The sequence below is a fragment of the Spermophilus citellus genome, assembly GCF_964194105.1.
Source record: "Spermophilus citellus genome assembly, chromosome: 10".
NCBI classification, from domain to species: Eukaryota; Metazoa; Chordata; class Mammalia; order Rodentia; family Sciuridae; genus Spermophilus; species Spermophilus citellus.
The window spans coordinates 33,691,935-33,705,912 of NC_138197.1; the positions used below are offsets into that span (position 1 = coordinate 33,691,935).

General features: G+C 36.7%; 1 protein-coding gene across 1 annotated transcript in view; it reads right to left on the reverse strand.

Moving 5' to 3' along the window:
• Positions 1–7,110: 7,110 nt before the first annotated feature.
• Positions 7,111–13,978, reverse strand: part of LOC308658162 (C-type lectin domain family 4 member A-like) — a 54,558-nt gene continuing 47,690 nt past the window's right edge. Inside the window, exons 8-9 of the mRNA XM_081310779.1 lie at positions 8,608–8,723; positions 7,111–7,634 (exon numbers count right to left, since the gene is read on the reverse strand). Of these exons, the coding sequence (XP_081166905.1) occupies positions 7,487–7,634; positions 8,608–8,723 (264 nt within the window). The 3' untranslated portion in view covers positions 7,111–7,486. The remainder of the gene's footprint in view (positions 7,635–8,607; positions 8,724–13,978) is intronic.

A 13,978-nucleotide genomic window follows, 5' to 3' on the forward strand; every position in this document is an offset into this window, starting at 1 on the left:
TCCATAGATAAAGTGCCTACACAGAGTCTTTATTTTTCCTTTTAAACACTTCCATTCTTCAGGAAGTCTAAGCAATAGTTCCTACATTTGTTGCTGGAGGGAGCATGCCCTCTAGTGGTCTCAAGCAATCATGCACCAAATAAAACAGCCACACAGAGTGCTCCAATGACATTTCTTTCCAACTCTAGGTGCAGAGGCAGAACATACCTAAGTACAAAGAAAATAATGAACAGCAAACAAAAACATCAATAGTAGATCTATAGTGCACTATTTTGTTTAATTGATAACATAATACTATCACTAGATTAACAGGGCAAAATATGAGATCATAATGGACCCTTATTTTACTGCAGGCAATACATGTATATTACACCTCTTTAAAAAAAAAAAAAAAAAAGTGTGCCCTCAAAATCCTATGTTTTTCAAAATCAGAATAAAATGATAATTTTTGAAATTAATCCCAGATGACAAGACCACTGTGAAAATCATCACAGCCTATACATCTGAACGTTTAAGTACCCAAGAGTATGTATAATACTAATTTAATCTTTCTTTCTCAAAAGAATATGTGATTAATGAGGAGCTCCTAGGTATGAGCTGTAAATTCACAAACTTATATATTTTCTTTAGGCACAATTAAGAAACAATAAAAGACTTGGTTGTTAGCAGTTTACAAAAGAAAAAGAATCATGAGCAAAGTATGATGCAGTATAAGCCAGTAATAGATCACATGAAACTGTAAAATATTAAATTTACCATAAGTGTATTACATTATACCTAATGCTTCTTCACTAGGCCCAAGAGTTAATGTGTCAAAATAAATCTGTCTTTATTGCTGCTTACCTGGACTACACATCTTGACCGACTCAGGAGCAATAAATTGAGATTTTTCTTCACCATGACAAAAGCGTATAAGAAACAGTCAAGTAATATCACCAGGAGCAACTGACAAGAAAATGAGTAAAAGAAGGAAAGCAAACATTCAACTTGATGATTTATAGTCGCTCTGCACAGATATCACTAATTCAACAAGTACTGTGTGAACATCTGCCAGCTAGAAAGTTGTATGGGAAGTAACGCAAGTAAATAAAAAAGCATGGTTATTGTGTTCAAAGAGCTAACAAATTTGGAAGGAGAATTTCAACATTGTTCTAAACAAAATGACAGAGGGCACCTTTCAAATGGGAAGAATAAGTGGATCTTCTTGGAGTAGTATTTGAGCTAGCCTTATACAATAGGAAGGATTTTGACAGGCAGGTGAGAAGGGAAGATGTTTTAGGTGGGGGGAATTTTAGCCAGCATTCAATACTTTTGGTGTTTGATGAATGACTAGCACACCAATTTACTGGAACTTATTGCAACCAAAGGAAAACCGAAAAGTTATGGATAGACAATACTTTGGACTTCAATCTTCAAAAAAAAGAATAATATGGGGGGAGTGCTGGGGTTGTGGCACAGAGGTAGAGTGCTTGCCTTGCACGTGCGAGACCCTGGGTTCGATCCTCAGCATCACATAAAAATAAGTAAGTGAAATAAAGGTATTGTGACCAACTACAAATAAAAACTAAATAAATATTTTTTTAAATGTTTTTAAAAAAGAATAATATGGGGAAGAGTGAGGAAGAAAGAAACATGAGCAGAGCTTTCTTTCAGAAACATTATTGTGCTGGCAACATGTAAGTTAAATTGAAGAGAGCTATGGGAAAGCAGACTACATAGAATAGTGCAAGTGAGACATATTACAGGCTCACATTCTGATAGTGAAGGGAGACGTCAAAACAGCTGAGAGAATTTACCTAGAAAAGTGACCATCCAGATTTTCCCCCAAACAAAAAGTCTGAGAGTTAGAATACACTTCTATCAGATGCACTTTCCTCAGAATCTCCGTCATGACAAGAAAAAAAAAAAAAAAAACGGTCCAGGAAGTCGCCTCTGCCCTAATGTCTTACTTCAGGTTTGGCTGCTATAAGAGAATACCATAGACTGTGAATTTATAAAGAACAGTTTATTTGGCTCATAGAACTGAAGGATGGGAAGTCCTAGGGTAGTATGGTGTTGGCATCTGATGAGGGCCTTTGTGCTATGTCATCTCATCACAGAAGGCAAAGTGCAAGAGAGAGGAAAGCAAAGAGAGCAAGTGTTGTTTTTAATTCGATACAGGGTCTAAGTTGTTCTTAAGGTCTCAATTGTGTAACCCTCCTGGTTCAGCCTCCTGAGTCACTGAGGTTACAGGTGTGTGCCACCCCACCTGGCCTGTTAGTTCTCTCATTAAATTTTTATTATGGGTATTAGTGGGGCTCATTGTGTCATCTGTGGATATGCACATCACATAATTTGCTCCAATACATTCCCAATGCTTCCCTTTTCCCACTCCTCCTCCCTTCTCCTGTTCACTTTCCACTACTGTTATGCTCTTCCTATATTCAACCATAAAAGAATGAAACTGTCTTATTTGCTGGTAAATGGGTAGGACTGGGAGGCATCATGCTACATGAAATGGATCACATTTAGTCAAGAGTTGAATGTTTTTCTGATATACGGCAGATGGAGAGAAAAAAAGGAATTTTAAAATTAGAATGAAGATCTCACAAAAATAGAAGGGAGATCTAGAATAAAGACAGCAAATCAAGGAAAGGGAGGAAGGGAGAGAAAGGGGAAGAACAGAGAAATAAAATTGAGCAAATTATGCTATATGCATATATGAACACATCAAAAGAAATTCTGCTTTTATGTAAAGTTATAATTCACCAATGGAAACATTCCTTCTATCTCTAGTTCCTTCTATTTCTACTTTCTCCAGTGATTGTATCATGAATGGGTCCTGAATTCTGTTGAAGGGTTTCTCTGCATCTATTTAGATGACTATGTGATTTTTGTCATGAAACATATTTATGTGGAGAATTACATACATTAATTTGCATATGTTAAAACATCCTAACATCCCAGGTATGAAAACAATTTGTTCATGATGTACAATCTTCTTAACATGACTATGCTAATTTTCTAGCTCAAATATTAACAAAAAAAATATGTATTCAAAGTCATTGGGAATAAAAACATATGTAAACAATGTATCTTGGCATTAGTTGTTTTATTTTCCCAAACTGTTCTGAGAACAATGATCTGATGAGGTGCCTTGTAAATGTAAAGCACAGCAAATGTAATTCATGATCATCTGATAAGACTTATAAAAAATGTTGTATAAATATTCCTTAGAAATTTAGAAAACAAATAACAACTGAATGAGAAATAGCAAACCTTTTGCAACTTATCCCAGTTTTTATTCAACAACATCAAAGAATGTCTATTATTGTTCAGATCTAGTGAGTGCCCAATGCTCATGTTAGCTGATGTAACAATGTTCAAAGGTGGAAAGATTGGGCTATGAGAACTGTAACCCCATCAGCGGATTCATTCATTTGATATACTACTCACTTGAATGGACTGCTGGGGGGGGGGGGGCGGGTAAGATAAGAGTGTGGCTAGAGGAAGCTGGTCACTAGTGCATGCCCTTGGGGATTATGTCTTGTCTCAGGTTCCCCAAGCTGAGATCTCTCCTCCACCATGCTCTTCTGCCATAATGTTCTCACTCATCTCAGGCTCAGAGCATTAGGGTCCATGAATTTAGACCCTGACACCATGACCCCAAAATAAACTTTTCCTCCTTTTACTTGTTCTTGTAAGATACTTTTGTCGAATCAACAAATAGCTACCATAATAACATAATCAAATTCTCATTTGGCAGACCATTACAAATGATTTTCACATTAGTTTACTATATGATCATGAATAGAGAACTAAAATTTTCAAAAACTTGGGTGACTTTCTAACAAACCTCATATCTTTTCTATCAACTATTTTAAGAGACCAAAATTTATCAGTTTATATCATCATTTGAAAATTAGGAATATCATTGATGTTGAAAACTACCTCATGATAACAATAATATGATTTAATGATGGATACATCAGATTGCAGTTTTTTAAATTCCCATTCACCTTGCGAAGATTTCAAATGGAATTTCAGTTTCTCCTGTGGTTGTTTTAAGATAAAATATATATTAGGGGGAGATGGAGGAAGTGGTTATAAAATGTTGCCATTTTTTTCCAGTTCCCCTTAGAGATGAAGAAATAAACTCGATGATCAGGTCATCTGACTGTGAAGGAAGAGGAAACATTCTCCTCAGCTCTGTTTAGGACAAGCAAGTTAAAGAGCTCTTGACTTTCTTACCCCTCTCCAATTTAACCTTCCCTAATGCTGTTCTCCAAGACATGGGTACAGGCAACAATTTTCCGGGAAGGACCAAAAGCTGAATATTTCCCAAAAGCATGGGAAACAAAAGCAACCCTGACACTTGGATTATATCAAACTAAAAAGCGTCTACACAGCAAAGGAAAAACCAACAGGAGATGAACTACACAAAGGGAGGAAATCTTTGCCAACTATTAATCTCACATATGGTTGTTATCTGAACTATAGAAGAAAATAAAAGAACACTTAACAACCAAAACAAGTCATCCAAATAAAAATGGGTATATGATCTGAATACACACTTCTCAAAAGAAAAAAATGCAAATGACCAATAAATGTATTTTAAAATGCTCAATGTTATTAGCCATCAGGAAATGCAAACCAAAACTGAAAGGAGATACAATCTCACCCCATTTAGAATGACTATCATCAAAACAACAAAAATTAACAAATGCTGGTGAAACCATAGAGAAAAGGGAACTCTTATATACTGATGGTAGAAATGTTAATTGGTATGGCCACTATGAAAAACAATATGGAGATTCCTCAAAAAAACTAAACATGGAACTATCATATGGTCAATCACCATTACTCCTGGGTATATATCCAAAAGAAATGAAGTCAGCATACAAAAGAGCCAGTTACACTGACTGCATGCACTATTCATAACTAAGACATGGAATCAGTCTAGGTACCCATTAACCAACAGGTGGAATGAAGAAAATATGGTATATATACTCAATAGAGTATTATTCACTCATTAAAAAGAAAGACATCCTGTCATTTACAGCAAAAAATAAATAAATAAATAAATAAATGGAACTGGAAGAAATCGTGGCAAGAAGAAAGTATCTTATTTTCTCTTCTATTAAAAAAAATATGTGAAAAGGTTACCTGAATGTAAAATTGTGATTACTAGCAACTGGGAAGTCTGCTGGGGTAGAGGGGGTGGAAGAGGGTGTGTAGATATGATCAGTGCCGGCTGTATTGTTTAAGAAAATATCAGAGTGAATCCTATTAATATGCCAACTTAATGTATTATTTAAAATTGATATTTTTGAAGAAAATTTAGAATTAAAGGATAAAAATCACTGGAAGTATCCAATAACTGATTTTAAAAAATAGGCTGTGAAACCCAGACAAACCAAGACACATGGAGGCATAATGAAGATCCTACAGACACAGTTGCTAAGTTTGAAGGTTCCGGGACCTGTGTCTTTTGAATATGACCAGTCCTGCCAATGATCTGACATCTCTGAGATGGTTCTCTCCAGTGGAGGTTTCTGTAGGCAACAGCAGCCCAATCTAGAACCCAGAGCCCCAAAGCTCAGTTCTGGCCCTGTTCTTGGAGAAAGATGCTAGACTCCAGAAAGAGGTATGGGAATGCTGCTGCAGGGTACTGTCCTTGCAACAGAAACCATCTTACAGGACGCCAAGTTCCTGCAGCAGCTGCAGCAGTAAACCCTGAGCCTGGGTTCAGAAGGTGAGCAGGAGAAATGAATGCACATCCCAGAGTTTGCTGCACAAGGCCAGCCTGAAGCACTTCAGTGAAGCTCAGGATCAGTAGTAGCCACATGCCCAGTTCTGCACCTTCCGCATAAGCCGCAAGAACCCAGAGCTTGGAACGGTGGGCTGTGGCAGCATCCCTCAACACACAGCATCACAATTCTTCCAGTTCCTTGAACAATGACTTGTGACCCAACTTAATAGATCCACCTCTTGGTGAGAATCCAGGCAGAACAAAACACCAAGAACAGTGATGACATGGAGCCAAATTTGTTTGCAAATGCGAAATTATTTCCAAACCTCTGCTGGCTGCAAGAGAAAGCTGCAGTTTATTTGGCAGGGAATGCATGACCTAGTCCATCACAAATGTGGGTGGAGACCTTCCTGTACAAGGAAATCAATTCTGTGACTCAGAAAGAAATTAATTAACTAGGTCCTTCCCATTGCTCCCCTCGTGGTTACAGAATGACTGTCACAGGACTTATCGCAGGACTACGAATCTGTTTTAGTCAGCTTTTTTGCTACTGTGACCAAAAAACCTGACAAAAAACAATTTTAGAGGAGGAAAAGTTCATCTGGGGCTCATGCTTTCAAAGGTCTCAGTCCACAGATGGCCATTTCCCATTGCTCTGGGCCTGAAGTGAAATAGACCATCAGAGGAGAAAGGTGTAGAAGAGGAAAGTGGCTCAAGACATTCCCATCAGGAAGCAGAGAGAAAAAGAAAGAAAAAAAACTTCTCCCACCGAAACAAAATACCCACCTCAAAGGCACACCCTCAGTGACTCACCTCTTTCAGCCACACCCTACATGCCTTCAGTTACCATTTATTTAGTCCCTATCAGGGGATTAATACACTGATTGGATAAAGGCTCTCACAGCCCAATCATTTCAACTCAAAACTTTCTTTCACTGTCACACACATGAGCTTTAGGGAGACATTTCATATCTAATCTGTAACATGATCCATGTTTCAGAATTTAATTCACCTGAATAAAATTTACATCCAAAGGGCTTTGAAGGGTTGTCAGTTGTCAGCAGATCTCCACCCTCAGAGAAATTAGCCAGCTTCAGCATTACCAAAATTTCTACAAAATGATAGTCATGTGAAAGTAAAAGTATTCTCCCAGTACTGAACATTCTACCCAAAATCTTAATGGCTTAAAACCATAACTACTGTATTACTTCTTACAATCCTTTTCAGTGATTAGCGCTCAGTAGGATGTCTTCTGATTTTATATCACTCTTTAAGCCCAAAACTCAAATAAAACCTGTTCACACACATTGATGTAAAGATGCTCTAGAGAAAAATAAGTAAAAGACACTGAAACACACTCATACAACACAAGGTAGAGTGAAGAGAAGAGTTCCAGCACTGGCTAGACACAGGATAAAATATTTCACTCCTATTCAATTACTCTCTTTACTGAGGCAGTCAAAGGCATATTGAGTAAAATGTATCTTTTGAAAATTCTGTACTATTATTATGGTACAGAAATAATATGGAGTAAACTCATTGTACATAAAGTAAAACTTCCCCACAATTATTGTATTAGGTGCTCTGTAGGAAGTAAACTGATAAATTCCATTTGCAACACTAACATTTCCTCAAAAGTGGAATAGTTGACCACATACCTAAAAGTCTATGGAATGTCTTTCATAAAGAAGAACTTATGAGCTATCTCTAGATAATGAATGCAAATCCGAACACATGTCCATGAAAAGTGTTGATTCATAAGTAGATCTTCATCATTTCACAAACTGATTGTTCATGATTTTTACAAAGTGCATCATTCCAGCCCCATTGCAATGATGTAGGACGATGATTTACTACAACACAATGCTCTTCACTATGACTTGGCTCACCTGGATGCCATAATCTGAAACAGAGAAAAAGGATAAAGTTATTCTTCCAAAACTTCTTTTAAAAGGGTTATAGTCAGTTATGGGGTCAGAAGCTGGGGTGGAACTTTTTGGAAGTCAGGGTCAGATATGCCCAGACCAACCTTCCCCAATTCTCATGCAGTTTCTCCTCCACCAACACCTCTGGCATTTATCTTGAAAACTGTGCCCTCATCACTCATATTTTCTCATACCTTATTGCACCAAACATTTGACCAAAAGTTACCCACAGGCTCTCCTCTAAACGTAGGCCCTGTTGCCAGGAGACTGTCAATCCATGGGGCTTTCTTATATGAATATAGGCTTTTCTTATATCAATATAGGCTTTTTTCCCTTTTTAAAGGGATGATTTTGAAGTCTGAAGAACTCGTTAAATCTCTAAATCTTCTACTTATTCCTGTTTTCTAGGTCAAATAATTTCTTAGATTCTCAGTTTGCCCATCTAAAAGCTGGACCAGAGTAACAGCACTATACATTTCACAAAGAAGATATAAAGATCAAAGATGAGAGTATAGTAATGTATTTATATGCATTTAAAGATTACATAAATATGAAATATTATAATAGTATCCAACTTTGGGATTATTGATTTATGAGAAATATTAAATCACAATAATATGCAGCAATATTTAAAACCATGATTTTTAAACATAGAGAATAAATAGTGTTTTTAAAAGCAAAGTAGAATCCACCTGGTTCTAAAGACTATTGTTGGGTGACCTTAGCTGAACTATCTGTATTCTCCAAACTCAATTTCCTCAGTTCTATAATAGGAAAAATAATGTGTGCCTCCTAGGGTTCTGTGATAATTTCATGGGGTAATAAAATTGATTAACAGTGTGTGCAACAGGACAAGAGTGAGCTGATTTAGTTTCAGAACTGATGCTGGAACACTCTAAACTTCCTGCATGATCCAGGATCCAGGATTCCTTTATCTAATTCTCTACTCACGTGGCACTTTGGTTGTATGGGGTCTGATCAACCCATTGCCATTGTCCTTGACCCTCTGGATCTGATAGCCCCACAAAATAAGCAGCAGTTTTGTCCATATTCTGAGTGAGGAAATCCTAAAGGAAAAGAAAAAGAAAAGAAGTCATATGCTTTAGATACTCAGCTAAAACTGAGGTTTTCTTTTTAATTTGCCAAATCATGCTATGTACTGGTATTAATAAAACAGAATGAAGTCCACTCTCATGTGTAAATATAATTCACCAATAAAAATAATTCTTAAAAATTTTGGTGATTTATTTCTTCTTATTTTAATTGTAAAATCTATCAATAACAAGTAATTTGATACATATACACAATGCATAATGATCAAATTGTCATAGTTAACATTTCCATCTTCTTTATATCTTTTGAAAGATTTTACTAACAACTAATAATTATACATTTTTAAAGGTACAGTGTGATTTTTCAACTAAACTCTTTATGGTCATACAAAAATGAAAACAAAAGGAGATGGTTCAGGAATAACCAGATGGGGACCTCAGAACTGCAGATCGTTGAGCACAAAAGGATCAAAGACATCATCTGTGAGCCTTAATTTTATTAAATATGAAGCGATTCTTACTTACAAGCATAATGAATTATTATCTCAAATTCAACTTCCTTCTTTTATTCACTGAGAGAACATTCTTCAAAGTTGTGCATGAGAAAATTCTTACGAATTTAATCATTTTACTTTCATTATATCATGGATTTTTTTTTTTTTTTTTGGTACCCGAAGTTGAACCCAGGAGTGCTTAAGCACTGAGCCACATCCCCAAACTACTTTATATTTCAATTAGGAATAGGGTCTTTCTAAATTGCTTAGGGCCTTTCTACATTTCAGAGGACTGCTTTGAACTTGAGATCCTCCTCTCTTAGCCTCCCAATCCCATGGGATTACAAGCATGTGCCACAAAAACCAGCACTTCACAGATTCTTAAAATTTCATTCCTGATTGCTGATTGTGAGTCTGTTGATTTAACTTTGCCTATTCAAGTTAATTCTCCTTTCTGTTATGCAGTTGATCATTCAGAAAACAATTATATATTGAAATAACCAACTGCTGTTGTAGGCAGAAATATTTTCATCCTTTCACTAAATCCCCAGGTCCTACATGTTGAATGCCACAATTTCCCTAGGGGTAGATGAGTTACACTGAGGAAGTACAAGGTGTGGCATGTGAAGGCTGAGGGATCCTCTCCTGTCTGTCTTATGGAAAGTCTTCTGCCACAGCATCAATATCCCTTCTTAGCAAAGACATATACAAAAGTCAGACAGGCTCATGACTCCATTGTCTCTTAGAAAGTACCTGCCCTAATATAATGTTGTTATTAGAACAAGTATATTTTAATTGTCAGAAGGAATGATAAACATATTGGAAAGAGAAAAAAAAAAAAAAGAAAGTACCTGCCCTTCCTTGCTGTTGATCACCACCAGGTGAGCCTCCATTCTAGAGCAGTTCTCCTGACTCTCCTTCCAAGATTTTGCATCAGTAGGAAAAAAGTAGCAACTAGAACTAAAAGACTTCCAATTCTTTGGGCAATAGCTCCAGACTTTTCCTTTATTGGCATAAGGGCAAATCAGTGCAATATATAAAAAAATATTTTTAAACTGTGTATACTATTAAATTTAAAGACATAGGGAAAGAGCAAGAAAGCTGCAACTCCCATATTCACCCGGATATAATAAGGAGACTCCTTTCCTCAGGTGCCAAGAAGCTAAGTCTGCCTCCAGGCAGTAATGTGCCCCTTTCTCCTACTGGACTGGTATCAGAAGAAAAAAAAAACAGCTAAAAATAATGTTTAAATAAAACCCAGACTCCAAAATAAAAATATACATGTTTCAACACAAAACAATTAATCATAACAAGGACCAGGAAGTACTCAATTTTAGGAGAAAAACAATAATCAAAAAACCACAAAAAATAAAAATATACATGTTTCAACACAAAACAATTAATCATAACAAGGACCAGGAAGTACTCAATTTTAGGAGAAAAACAATAATCAACAGTGGGGGGGGGGGGGGGGAATAACAAAAGTGTTACAATTATCCAACAAAGATTTTAAAACAACCATGATAAAAATGCTTCAACAAGAAGATACAAACAATCTTGAAACAAAGGAAAAGCTTTAAGTTACTTGGAAAATCCCTGTGCCAAAATAAAAAATAAAAAGGGCTAGAATGTGTGGGGCTGGGGATGTGGCTCAAGCGGTAGCGCGCTCGCCTGGCATGCATGCGGCCGGGTTTGATCCTCAGCACCACATACCAACAAAGATGTTGTGTCCGACGAGAACTAGAAAACAAATATTAAAAAATATTCTCTCTCTCTCTCTCTTTCTCTCCCCCCGCCTCACTCTCACTCTCTCTTTAAAAAAAAGGGGGGGGGGGCTAGAATGTGGCTCAGGGGTTTCGCAGCCCAAAGTTCAATCTCAGGTACCCAAAACAACCACCATCCCCAAAAAAGAAACAAGGGTATTGGGTGTGTGGGAGACCTTGCCTGTTGGTTTTATTTCCCCTATGGGGTTTCTCCCCGCTGAAGTTAAGTTTCAGTCTCTGGAGAAGAACATCATGTAATCCCTTACCCCTCCACCTCCTCACAGAAGTCGCCAAGCAGAAGGGCACCAAAGTCAAAGTTTTCTAGACCTATCCCCACAGGACACAGTGTCTGCTCGCCTGTTCCTGAGTCACCCTGCCAATTAGCACCCACCCAAGTCACCTAAGCAACCCTTAAGCTGAAGCTTGCAGGCTAAGGCTGCTGCTCTCTTCCTCTCCTTTTCTTCAGGCAGCCCCCCAATAAAATTTCTTGGTCGAATTTCCATCTTGGGTGACTCATTTGCCTTTCAAAAGGAATGCTGACTCATAATGGCAATGGTGGGGGGAAGCATGGGAGGAATGGAGGAACTTTAGATAGGGAAAAGGGGAGGGAGAGGTAGGAGGGGGTAAGGGGGATAGGAATGATGGCGGAATGAGTTAGACATCATTACCCTAAGTACATGTATAAAGACATGAATGGTGTGAAAATACTTTGTGTGTAATCAGTGACTTGAAAAATTGTGCTCTATATGTGTAATGTAAAATAAATTGCATTCTGCAATCATGGATAAGAAATTTGGATGAATAAATAATTTTTAAAAAAAGAAATAAGAAACAAAAAATAGACTCAACAAAAAAACAGAAGATATAATAAATGGAAATTTTAACACTGAAAAATATAATAAACTTTTAAAAGCTTAGCAGACTTTCTTTGGCCTCAATCTGCCACTCCTTCCTGAGTCTTCAGCAGGAAATTTACCCAGATCAAATTTTGGACTTATCAAGCCCCCACATTTCCATGAGTCAAGTTCTTAAAATAAATATTCATGTTCATATTTCTTCTGATCCTCTAGAGAGCACTAACATAATACACCAGCCTAATAAATGGGAGCATAACTCCTCCGTCATAAAACATTAACTGCATGTAGCAATCTCCTTATGAACTGTACAGTGTGGGAATAGGAGAGGGAAAAGTAGCTTCACAATGAGAAACCTGACAAACAATACCTCAGGTGATAAAGTTCAGCATCAGTAGTCAACATTCACTTTGATAATACATACCCTTGCAATAATGTGATGAGTAGAATTTTATATCTGTGACCTTCTTCAAAAAAAATCCACCTATAATCATTAGAAAAACTTATTTTAACTCAGAGACAACCAATAATATACAGAATGGTATTCCCCTAAATTGTCAGAGTCATCTAACAAGAAAGATCTGAAGAAATATCATACCAAAAAGGAACCTAAAGAGATATGACAAATAAATGAAATGTTGGGGACTGCAGGGATTCTAGTATAGAAAAAGAACAAGAGTTAAAAGTTGGGAAAATCAAGAATGTTGGGCTAAGGAAGTGGTTCAGTGATAGAGATGTGCCTAGCATGTGTGAAACCCTGAATTCAATTCCTACTACCAAAGGGGAAAAAATCATGAATATTGGTTCATTTGTTGTAAAAAATGCCCTTCTTAGGAATAAATTAATAATAATGGGCACTGTGTGTACAAGGTATGGTTAAAATATACTCTTCTAATATTATCTCCTCAATATTTCTGGAAATTTAGAAGTGTTTTCAAAACATCCTATTTAAATGTAAAACAAAATTCACATTCACAATAATATATTCATCTTCATTTTTATCAAATTGTTTGACTGACATGTGAGAAAAATAGTGCCTTCCACAGAAAAGTCAGAGAGAACTGTCTGAAGAAATACAACAACAATATATCCTTTTTCCAAATTGAGCTTCACAAGGACAACATTCAATATCCATATTAGAATGTTAGATTCTGGGCTGGGGCTGTAGCTCAGTGGTACAGCACCTGCCTCACACGTATGAGGCACTAGGTTTGATCCTCAGCACCACATAGAAATAAATATATAAAGATATTGTGACCATCTACAACCAAAAAAAATTTTAAAAAAAGAATGTCAGATTCTATAAAATTGTACACTTATAGCTTACAATGACCGGGAAACTCCACTACTTAGTGTGTTCAACCTGGAAATCATAATCACTGGTTGGGGAATCTTATATACTACAGTCAGCAACTGAATTCTAGGCACATGAAGTTTTACTTTCCATGGTTGAATTGATTCTTACACACTTCAAATTTGTGTGAATCATTTCTTTTATAAATTTTTTATAATTTTTTCTTCAAATAGCTGAATTTTTTTTGAAAGAAAGCTGGAAAACAGAATATAAACCATTTTTCTGGTAGCATTAGGTCATTGCTCTTTACATTGCTTTCTTGCATTCTATGGACAAAATCTACACATGTCCAATTACCCAACTGGAGAGAGCCTGACAGAAAGTTTCCCCATGACCCCTCAGTCAATGGAATCCTAATCCTACTGATTTGGAAATATTAGGTATCTCCAGGAATAGCTAAAAGATGAGGAGTTGGAAGAAGACATGAATGTTCCATCATAATGGGATCTGAAGGATGTTATCCATAGTCTCCTTCCAGAGTTAACCCAAGATGCAAAACAAGGCTAAATTTTGTGGGATGGGAGTGGAAGTTATTTAAGGAAGTACACAACCTGGGACTTTGGGGGAAGGAATAATTTGCTAGTTTTAACAATTTCTGGGTGATCTTAAAGAACAGAAAAAAAATGTTTTTCAAAAACCCAAAGATTGATCAAGAGGACATTGTTCTTCATCTCTTTTGTGTGTCTCTCCCAATTTAGAACTAACTCATCCCCACCTCTAGAAATTAAATTTTCTAGGCTGCAGTAGCATCTCAGTATCACAGCACTTGCCTAGAATATGCAAGGCCCTGGGTTAATCAACACTA